General features: G+C 38.2%; 1 protein-coding gene across 2 annotated transcripts in view; it reads left to right on the top strand.

The window, feature by feature from the left end:
- Positions 1–708: 708 nt before the first annotated feature.
- The window catches only part of dpy19l3 (dpy-19 like C-mannosyltransferase 3), a 57398-nt gene continuing 46181 nt past the window's right edge, over positions 709–11925 (top strand). Inside the window, exons 1-7 of one of the 2 annotated variants that reach the window (XM_056242577.1) lie at positions 709–997; positions 1881–2006; positions 3424–3551; positions 6544–6634; positions 10598–10719; positions 10798–10943; positions 11414–11537. In XM_056242577.1, coding sequence (XP_056098552.1) covers positions 1898–2006; positions 3424–3551; positions 6544–6634; positions 10598–10719; positions 10798–10943; positions 11414–11537 — 720 coding nt within the window. In that variant the 5' untranslated portion in view covers positions 709–997; positions 1881–1897. Of the gene's footprint in view, positions 998–1880; positions 2007–3423; positions 3552–5687; positions 6002–6543; positions 6635–10597; positions 10720–10797; positions 10944–11413; positions 11538–11925 lie in introns of those variants that run through there. The other variant, XM_056242568.1, reaches the window with a different exon arrangement.

The raw sequence follows: 11925 nt of genomic DNA, 5'->3' as shown, positions 1-11925 counted from the left end.
TGTTTTAATATAAAATGATTTGAAGGAAAATTACATTTTGTCACTAGCCTATAATGTAGTCAAGTTTGGGTCTGTGGAAAATCACATTGGTTCATAATTATGAGTCTGATTACATGCAACAAACATGATTAGATAGATAGGCCTACATGTCATCTAAAAAAAACACATAAATAAAATAGGCTACATGAGGTATTTTGAGTGTAGCTATAACACAAGTTTTTGCTTTTCTTTGGCTGTCGATCACTAAGTAGCCTACAATGTCAAATATTTATTATAGGCCATATTAACAAATTCAACATTCACTTAAATCAATCGATTAATGATCACAGATTCAAACTCATTTTCAGCCTCATCTAGGCTAAATGTTTGATAAAATATAACCATAGATAGTGTGACACTAGCCTATTTGATGTAGGCCTACCCATTTTGGTTCTCTGGCTCGGCTAAGGACCAACTTAAAATTTGAGAAATTAAAAATCAGACACAACACGAGTGACAGCATTTTCATGCCATTGTTGCGACAGAAAATATAAGCACCATTACTTAAAACGAACTTTAAATTGTTCTATCCCCATACTGCAGTTTAGTAGTTACCATAGGCTATAAAATAAATTATCCAGAGCAGTTGGCCGTTATGGGTGTGTCACGAATCACGATCATGCGTCCCGGGGCAGCTCTGTTCAACAGGTTACTCAAGAGGTGTAGAGTCTCCCAGGAGGGTGTGTGAATGTGAATGCGCTCGCGCTCATTTAAAGCCGTTCGTTTTTCTACGAGGCGGCGCTGCATGCTGTCAATCTGCAGAATAGGAACAACACCGCCCTGATTTAACGAACTGCTTGCGGATTTAATGTTCTATCTTCATTTCATTTTCTCCCCCGTTAATTGTATGGAGAAGTGGTTTGTCTTTATGCACCGCTCGCTGGCTGGAGGCGAGTGTCCGTGAGGGAGGAGGAGCTACCGGACATCCGATAAGGAACTACGAGCTTCATTGAACAGGGTGAGATACGCGCAAGCATTATTGCATTAATGTGCATTGTTTTACAGTGAGTGCAAAGGATGGAGAACGAGCGAGCCGAGGCAGCAGACAGCCGTCTGTCCCCTTGCTGGAGACCGAGATCAGCTGCTGATGCGATCTGAGATCTCCTGACATTGTTGCTGAGCTGTGAGCAGGAAACGCCGCTGCAAAACACAGGCCTGCCAATGAATGAATGAATGAAACAAGCGCGGAGAGATGCTTTATTGTTTTGTATCGCGGTCCGTGCGAGCATAACCACGAGTGCGCTCTTTTGTTTTGTAACGGACGCTCTCTGGCTGTTGAACTTGCGTGTAGTTCGCGAAAGTGTCAATATGGATGGAGACAATTGACACCGTTAGCTCTTGTGTTTCCGGTATAAGTACGGATCGTTGTATCCCAGTGAAGTGTTTGTCAACACAGCAAGAGGCGGGGTTTTAATCATTGTTTTGAATAGCTTGCTGATTGAGTAATGTCTGTCTCATTTTATACGTGTAACAGCTGCTGTATTATGCTATCGTTATGTGGACTACAGTATTATCTCATAATCATTTACTCAAAACCAGGGTGCAAATTATGGACCAGCCCTCCCTAATTAAAGCTTGGGGTGTCTTCAGCCTATGTGTTGTTGGTATATAAGAAGCCTTTTCAAATAGTAATTGCAGGTTTGTCAGTAAACACTATAATATACAGTACATATAACTGTGTTAGACTGAGGAGGTAACCATAATAAGTCCTGTCATTTATTTTAGATGTTATTTGTTTACGTCACAAAAACGATTTTACACACAATATACTTTACTTTACAGTACTTCACAGTATATAAAACATGTCTTTTGTCATCATTATTGAACTTATATTTCACTAGGAAGCCTGTTTTCCAGAATGACTGCCGTCAGGCAGAGGAAGGGCAGCAAAGGGAAGGAGCCGGGGCCCGGCATTCAGAACCTGAAGCCAGAGTGTATAACTGAACCTAGAGAGTGGTTTGCAACAGGTCAGTGCTGTTTGTTACAGAAGTAGATGAGTACATTTAAGGGGATACTCCACCCAAAAATGAAACATTTTTCATAATTTACCGTACCATCATGTCGTCCCAGATGTATATGGATTTCTTTCTTTAGATGAACACACACACACACACACTTTAGAAAAATAATTATCCGCTGTGAGCGATATAATTCAAGTAAATAGCAATACAAAATTTGAAGCTTCATAAACCACGCAAGCGATTACAATGGTAACCTATAGTATTCTAGTTCATGAATAATTTTGAAGCAAAACATAGGGCCCGGTTTCACAGACAGGGTTCAGATTTAGACAGGATTAGTCCTCAGTTAAATTAGGACATTTAAGTAGGTTATTTTTTTTATTTTAATTTTTTTAAACGTACCTTAGAAAAAAACCCATTACTGGTGTGAATATTGAGACAAAACAATAGCACTGACATATTTTAAGAAATGCCAGTGCAAGTTGCTTTCAGTTAAAACAGCTCAAACATGTATTTTAGTTTGGGACTAATCTGTGAAATTCAGAAGACATTTATTCATCCCCTAGGATTGTATGGGTTACCGTCATAATCGCTTTGTTTGGTTTTTGAAACGTGAAATTTTAAGTTACTATTCATTTGCATTATGTGGACTCACAGAGATGGATTAGTTTTCTATATAAAATTCATTTGTGTTCATCTGAAGAAAGAAAATCATCTATATTTGGGACGGCATGAGGGTGAGTGAATTTTCTTTTTTTTTTTGGGTGGAGTATCCCTTTAAGTTTAAGCCAGAGCCTTGAGATGTGAATATCAGCATGTAAAGTATTTAACGATTGTTTACATGTATCAAAGTGCAAAACACTTTTATACATTAGGCATAGTTTTATATAATATAATAACAAAAATAAAGGTTGCACTTTATTTTGATGGTCCTCTTTATACATTCTGTTGATTATATGTTGCGTTGCACCTACATGTCAACTAACTTTCATTAGAGTATTAGTAGATTATTAGTAGACTGTCTGCTTAAAATCTGCTAACACTTTATTGTGATGCTCGTCCAACCGACATTCTACTGACATTAAGTCACTTTGAAAGTGCATGCCAGCTTATTCTACTAACCCTAACCCCTTATTCTTCTAATCCTTCCCCTACCCCTAACAGCCTACTAACACTAAACCAATACTCTAATGAGAGTTAATTGACATGTAGGTGCAACATAACTTATAGTCAACAGAATGTCTAAAGGGGACCATCAAAATAAAGTGTTACCAAAATGAATAGGCTAATACAGTATACAAATATTATACATAAATAGCCATATAATATTGACCATAGATCAGTGTGCATGTCTCTTGTTTACCATGTGGATTGTTTAATATTGTGGTCCGACTCCAAGTGATAATGTTGTCTTTCTCTCCAGGTGGATTCTCATGGTGGACAATATTGTGTATAACCATTGGCTCAATAGTGGGAGTTAGTCTGGGCTTGCTATGCTGCATCTATGTGGCTACACTTCATGAAAATGACCTGTGGTTTTCCAATATAAAGGTAAAGAGCTTTTTATGTTCAGTGTTCTGAAACAAAGTGATACAACCTTCCATTTGGGATTCATTTTCTTTTCGGTCTTTGGTGAAAAGACAGAGGTCTTTTCTTTGTAGTGTTCTTAGGCTACTTGACTAATATAAATAACAGCTCAAGAGATCTAGATTCATAATGTGTGGTTGCGTTTAGTCAGTGATGGTGTTCTCATCTGTCCTATTTTTCATGCATTTCCTCTTGTAAAATAATTGTTTTCCATATGTGCTGAAAGATAATTTCCCTCTTTGGCATAACAGTCACATAAACATTTAGCCAGAGTTTGCGCTGCAGATCATGTTATGACTTCCAGACCTAAAACAGATGAAACCACCATGCCAAAAAAGTTATGTCATGTTCAGTTGGATAAATCAGCATGTCCATCTATCCCAGATCGCTCATTAAAATAAAGCAGATCAGGAGTAGTTTAACCACATCTCCCAATCAATGCAGGATTTACCGCCGCTGATTTTGCAATAAATCACCATTTATTTATTTATTTTATTTATTTATGGTGCCATGCAATTTGAGAGCCCTTTTTATTTTTTTATTTTAATGTTACTTGTGGAACCAAGGCCTAGTTTTCATTTAGTGAAGCTAACAGCAGCCAAACCTGCTGCTTTTATGCAAGCATTGAACATTTTTTGCTCAGATTATTTTTCTTCTCAGAACACACTGCATCTCATAAATACTCTGATTGACAATGCACTACACTTCATAACACCAGATAAGAGCCCTTTTCTTTCAGAATGTGATGTCAGGATTCTTTGAAGAACATTTAGTCTGAAGAGCATATTTAATAATTACTGTATCCTGAACGAGTTCCTGATTACAGTACGGTACATTCTTCATCTAGGCTAAAGACGCAACATAAATTTGACACTGTAAACGAATGATTCTAAACCCAATTTCTGGAGGACCCCATCACTAAACATTTTGGTTTTCTTCCTAATTAAACCCACCAGATTCAACTTGTTAATAGAGACTCCAAGCTCTAAAATGGGGTCCAGATGAAGGAGACACTGCTGTAATAGTAATAATTATTTTTATATATGAGACATAACAGTTACGCCTGGTTTATATAGTGGTGCACGTGGAATGCATAGCACAAAAGGTCATCTCAGGTTTAAAATTAAGTCAGAGTGCGACAGCAGTGGAAAAAGGAAACTCATGCACGCTGGCTGGTATTTATGACTTGCTTATGAGTCATCCTACTTTCATCTGCACTCTTGCTTTTCGGAACGTGACTGGAAGCTTTAGGGACTGGATGACCACAGCTTTTGTCCCCATATGTTTCTTTCATTCTTCGGTTGAAGAAAGCCTCAAGTGAGCATTTGAGGAAGAGTGTGCTTTATTTGCAGGCAAATAAATCACCTGTTCTGTTTCAGAGGAAGACCTGTGGGAATGTGGTTAGCAGCTAATCAAATGTTACTGCAGAGAGCCATGTTAGAAACACAGATTCCATGTTATTTTTATAATCGTTTCCACTTTTCTAATGGAAACCAGCGGTAAATTTCACAGGGGCTTTGTAAATGTTCTCAGCAGGTGTTGTTGGTATCTTAAGTTTCGTAATTGACGATATTGCCATGATTTTTGAACAAAGGCGTTTGAAGTCACGTGTTTGTTTTTCCTCTGGGACGCCGCACTACAGCAGGAGACAAATGCTTTTGGGACGCTCCTAAATGCGTTGCGTATGAAGTCATGTCCACGACGGTCTTAATTTCAAGCTGGACATTGTTCCATCGTTTGTTCAAATAACTGTTTTTGCAAATGCTCTTAAACCTTTTTTTTTTAATGATGTTCCAAGCTTTTTTTCCCCCTTCTTTTTTATATATTTTTTCCCTGACTTTCAAGAGGTCACCAGTTGTGCGGCCCACATGCCTTTCCCCCTGTCTCAGCCCCTCTCTGATCACATGTAAAATGTTCCTCCGGCAGATTGCTGTTTGGTGGCGACTGGAGCTTAGAATGATCTCATGAGGTTTTGTTTTATTGTTTTAATACATGTGCTATGAAGTTTTTGGGCATGAAATTCTGGAAAGACCGATAAACAAAAGAGCTTGCGGTCTCAAACAGGGAAAGAGAGAGGGACATTTAGGAAAGACTGGAAAGACGTAGGATAATAGTCCTTGAGAATGAGGGTTCGTAGCAGGAGGAAGAGCAATTCGAATGATAATGTAGGGACCGCCCTGGATAGACCACCTTTGCTAAAGTTTGGGGCAAAAGACAATCCGAGGGATTACAAGAGTGGGCAGAGGGGCACAGAAGAGTGCCTAAAGCATTCATGGAATCACATTTCTGGACAAAACTGTTGGCCGGCTGTTGTCATAGCAGCAGGATTACTGTTGGCAGGGGTTATTGGGCTGTTTCATGCATGGTGTGTTTATTCTATACACGAGAACCTGCTGTGGTTTTCACACTTAAAGGTAAGCAGAAGCAGGATCTGTCTTGATCTTTGTTGCTAAGAAATGTTGTGGAATGAAGATGTGAATGTGTGCTCTTTGTGTAAGGACAAGCAGTATTGGTCACTTGTTCAGTTGTGTTATCTCTCCATTGTGTTATATTCTATAGTACTCAAGTCATTATTATACTTTTTTGAGTTTGAGTTTTTCAGAAGAAAAAGGTTTAAGGCTGTTTTATTAAGAAAAATAAAAGTGTAACACGTCTCTTCAAACCAAAACCAAATGTCATGCAATTCTAATCTTGAGGAGCATATGGATCTTTTTTTGTCGGGATGTTGTTTAGTTCTGAAAACAGCTTCCACTATAAAACCATATTTACAACACCTGTTTTTTTCTTCCTCGAGGCTTTTATTGCGAATGAAATCTCAGTTTATTCTGGGCAGATAGCTGCACTGATTTCTTTTTCAGATGGGAAATGTATTTCATTTTGACACCATTTACTCCTGTTGTGCTTCTTGTCATAGTTCATTTTTACTGAATCTTATCCTCTCTTCTTGCATTTGTAGGAAGTCGAGCGTGAAATCTCCTTCCGGACAGAATGTGGCCTTTATTACTCCTACTACAAACAGATGTTGAAGGCCCCTTCTGTACAGCAAGGTAAAGATATCTACTCACAAGATACGACTCTACGATCACCCTTGCATAATGTCATCCCACATACCCACCCTGGTGTTGTTCTAATGCCGTATGGCCTTCTTTCTTTTATGGACCACAATGGCATTTGGACCACAACGGACCATTTAATGGCAGTGAATACCAACCAGTATCAAGCTTTGTAAAATATCATGTGACGCATGCCGTAGATTCCAAGTGTTCTTGGAGTATATGAAATGGTTTAGTGAAAATCAAACCTGTGAGAAATCAAGATTAACAAAAATGAGACATAAAATAGCCAAACATCTAATGTACCTTCTTCTCTGAGGTGAATATATCTGTTGTGTTCATCACAACAAGGAGTTATTGTGTTCACATCTGTCAGACAAACGGAGTTCCGGTCTGGTGATATTGGACTTAGTGAAGAAGATGCACAGATACTTTTTTGGGGGGGAATTCTAGGTGTTGTATTTAATGTTGTGTTTTGCTTTTATCTTGATTCCTCATGAATTGTTTTTTTCTGAGCGAGGAGTGAACTGCAGCGCTAATAGAATCTTAGGAACGTGTACTGTGTGTAGCCGTGCACTAAGGAGCAACGGCCAAGGTCAAGAATTTTGTTGAATAATACATACAATTTCTGTTTGTTTTTCCACTAAAGCCTATTTTATACCCCCAGAACACTTGGAATATACAGTGTGTTGCATGGGATAATTCTGTGATACTTTTTGCAATTTTTTACAAATCTTGATGCTTCTATTCACTGTCATTCACTGCTATTATATGGATGAGCGCAAGAACACTTTAAAAAATTGTAAAATTGTCCTTTTGTGGTCCATAAAAGAAAGAAAGTCAAATGCCTATAGACCAACAACAGGGTGAGTAAATGAAGACTTAATTTTCATTATAGGGTGAACTATTCTAGTTCTTAGTTTTTTTTTATGTAGTAATATTGCTCCTATAGGGCAGTTATTATTTTATAATCACTGTCTGTAAGTGTAAAACATTTTCAAGTATGATCATTACTATGATCCCATTTTCTTACTAGGCCTAAGCTTTTTTTTGTTTTAGCTCTGTCCATAACAGCAATTTTCTTGTACTATGCTGTTTGGTTTCCATTATCACTTATGTAATCTGAGAGCTATCGAAGGAATGTCTCATTACGTAACCATATCAGTGTGACTGGTCTCAGAAAATGGAAAGGAAATGCACAACTTTGCTCTAAATGGTCTTTGCTCATGCTAATTGGCTTAACAGCCCCATTTGGAATGGATTTTCTTTGTGCTCCTACACTGAAAAACAAATACAATTAGGTCATTGCCCTTTGAGATTGAAATGGTAAGAACCGCAGCGATGCCAAAAGCTGTTCTCTAGACACCACTACAATTGGGCCTTTGTACTTATAGTATGTAAAAGCATGTTCAGAACATTGCTTTTGTATTAAGCAATCACTGAAATTGATTACTGTAAAATGTCACAGCTGTAGTATTATCTGCAGTAGTATAAAGAAAGTTGAGGTTGTTTTGAAATTTTGAAATTCTCTTCCATTATTCCATTTAGTGGTAATTTCGACCCACATTTACAATAGTGAACACCTTTCAAATCATTGTTGTATTGTAAGTAAGTATTATCAAAGAATTATTGTCTGCATAGGAGCTCTAATTATTATATAAGCCAAACTGCTATACAAAGGCAAAATATACTAATACATTTTGTCAAAAAAGTCGGTAACACTTTATTTTACGGTGTCCGTGATACAGAGTAATTACTTAATTAATTACTTAGTAGTAGACGTTGTAATAACATGTAACAAAATATAATTAACATGTAACTAAGTTATGGAACAGCCTGTGCTTACAGATTGTAATTACACACATGTAATAGGCAGCTACTGTTACACATATGTAACAGGCCGAGTCGGTTACATGCGTGTTACCGACTTGGTACAATGTAATTATATAAGAAAGTACTTTGTACTACTCAATGTAACAAGTACTTAAATATTTTACTAAGGTGTGAAAAAAGCCTGCAGTTACACATGGTCATTTTGTACCTTCTGTAGGCTGTTACACGTATGTAACATAAAATAAAGTGTATCAAGGTTGTACTTAAGTGCACTTCATGTGTATCTACATACCTTATCCATTTGAATTAACCTACTAGTTCACAGCTTAAATACATGCAGTAGCTTCTTAGTTACATTACATTTACAGAATATTACACAGGTATAAGCGACGTAAAATAAAGTGTATCAAGATTGTACTTAAGTGTACTTCATGTGTATCTACATACCTTATCCATATGTACTTTAGTTTCAATTAACTCACTAGTTCTCTGCTTAAATACATGCGGTAGCTTCCTAATTACATTGCAATTACATAATATTACACAGGGATAAGCTACGTAAAATAAAGTGTATCAAGATTGTAATTAAGTGTACTTCATGTACTAAGCATGTCAGTTAAATTAATCAAAAGTGACAGTGAAGATTAAAGACTTTCATAATATTATAATGTCAAACGATTTCGATTTCAAATAAATACTGTTCTTTAGAATTTTATATTAATCAAAGAATTCTGAGTGCTTAGTGCATATATATATATATACACTCAGCGGCCACTTTATTAGGTACACCTGTCCAACTGCTCGTTAACACTTAATTTCTAAGCAGCCAATCACATGGCGGCAACTCAGTGCATTTAGGCATGTAGACATGGTCAAGACAATCTCCTGCAGTTCAAACCGAGCATCAGTATGGGGAAGAAAGGTGATTTGAGTGACTTTGAACGTGGCATGATTGTTGGTGCCAGAAGGGCTGGTCTGAGTATTTCAGAAACTGCTAATCTACTGGGATTTTCACGCACAACCATCTCTAGGGTTTACAGAGAATGGTCCGAAAAAGAAAAAACATCCAGTGAGCGGCAGTTCTGTGGGCGGAAATGCCTTGTTGATGCCAGAGGTCAGAGGAGAATGGCCAGACTGGTTCGAGCTGATAGAAGGGCAACAGTGACTGAAATAACCACTCGTTACAACCGAGGTATGCAGCAAAGCATTTGTGAAGCCACAACACGCACAACCTTGAGGCGGATGGGCTACAACAGCAGAAGACTCCACCGGGTACCACTCATCTCCACTACAAATAGGAAAAAGAGGCTACAATTTGCAAGAGCTCACCAAAATTGAACAGTTGAAGACTGGAAAAATGTTGCCTGGTCTGATGAGTCTCGATTTCTGTTGAGACATTCAGATGTTAGAGTCAGAATTTGGCGTAAACAGAATGAGAACATGGAACCATCATGCCTTGTTACCACTGTGCAGGCTGGTGGTGGTGGTGTAATGGTGTGGGGGATGTTTTCCTGGCACACTTTAGGCCGCTTAGTGCCAATTGGGCATCGTTTAAATGCCACGGCCTACCTGAGCATTGTTTCTGACCATGTCCATCCCTTTATGGCCACCATGTACCCATCCTCTTATGGCTACTTCCACCATGTCACAAAGCTCTAATCATTTCAAATTGGTTTCTTGAACATGACAATGAGTTCACTGTACTAAAATGGCCTCCACAGTCACCAGATCTCAACCCAATAGAGCATCTTTGGGATGTGGTGGAACGGGAGATTCGCATCATGGATGTGCAGCCGACAAATCTGCGGCAACTGTGTGATGCCATCATGTCAATATGGACCAAACTCCCTGAGGAATGCTTCCAGCACCTTGTTGAATCTATGCCACGAAGAATTGAGGCAGTTCTGAAGGCAAAAGGGGGTCCAACCCGTTACTAGCATGGGGTACCTAATAAAGTGGCCGGTGAGTGTAAATAACTGGCTTGAAACCTTTTTTTTGTGTGTGTGTGTGTGAAAACTAAGTTAAGAGTTAAGTAAGAGTTAGGACTAATTAAATTAGTTTTGAGTTCATGCTAAGCGTAACAGTCAAAGTTTACTGGGGTTGTGTGTGTTCTTATGTTCACAGGTCTTTATGAGCTTATTCATGACAACACTACTGAATCCAAGAGGACAATAAACATCCTACAGCGTATGAACATCTACCAGGAAGTGTTCCTTAGCATTTTGTACAGAATACTTCCAATACAGGTGTTCAATCACTTCTGTTTTCTTAGTAAGATGTATAGATTGTCTTGGGCTTTTCCAACCTGTGTGTTTATTTTGCAGACCTACTTGGAGCCAATTTATTTCTACATCTACACAGTGTTTGCTTTGCAGACAGTGTATGTCTTCGCTCTCTTTATCACTAGCTGGTTACTCAGTGACTCATGGCTGGCTGGGGCCCTCAGTGGAGTCTGGTACATTCTGAACAGGTATGTGTGCGCTCAACAAGATTACAATCAATCTTTCATGCACACAAATCTCACCTTTGCAATCTGGTGTGAATAAATGCTTATTGTGATGCAGTGAGTATCTGTATTTAGGTAATTGTGAATGCCGATATGTTTCTCTAAAATATGGTTTCAATCTCTCAAGGACATTTAGGGCTTTAGGATATTAGGATGTATGTACAATGTCAGTATTTAATGTTCAAAATAATACAGATACAGATAGTCCACACCCCAAACTATTGTTTGAGTTGGCATGGAAGCTCAATCAAAAAGAGCAATGTTTTGATTACATAACACATTTTTAGGAAACTCACGAATGACTTCTCTGCATTTTAAGCTGGAATTGTAGAACATATCGCAGCATTGAAAAAATGACACATTAAGTCTTTTTTTTTTCTTCTTGTGCCTGTGTTTTTTCTTTGTGCTTGATTGCATTCTTCATTTGTGTACAGAGTGGACACCACACGCGTGGAGTTTACCATCTCTCTAAGGGAGAACTGGTCAATACCTTTCTTTGCTCTTCAGGTGGCTGCCATAACCTGCTACTTAAGGCCACAGCTAAAACCTATTCACCAGGTAATCGTCTGTCCTCATAAATTTAGATGTCTATTCAGTAACCACTATCAAATGATATCCATTATTGATGGGAAGTCCAATTCTTTTTAGTGAATTTGTTCTTTCGAACAGCTTGTTTCTGGTTAAAAAAAATGTATTCAACGGTTCTTTCACATCATCACATAATGACGTTATTGATATGTAACGCTATCACCCCGGCAGGGAAAAAAATACAATCAGACTGTCATGAGTGATCAAACGGAAGCAATTGCAGTTAACTCTTTTATTGAAATGATGGATAGATAGGCAGTCCAAAGTCCAGGCAAACAGGTTAGTAGCGCAGGGACTCCAATGGTCAGAAGACAGTGCAGCGTGTAGTGGTAGTGGTGGTGAAAATCCAACGACGAAC

Source organism: Rhinichthys klamathensis, unplaced genomic scaffold (genome assembly GCF_029890125.1).
Source record: "Rhinichthys klamathensis goyatoka isolate OS25496 unplaced genomic scaffold, OSU_Roscu_1.1 h1tg000022l_1, whole genome shotgun sequence".
NCBI classification, from domain to species: domain Eukaryota; kingdom Metazoa; phylum Chordata; class Actinopteri; order Cypriniformes; family Leuciscidae; genus Rhinichthys; species Rhinichthys klamathensis.
Note: the sequence above shows the minus strand (reverse complement) of the source record. Positions and strands in the feature narration are given on the sequence as shown.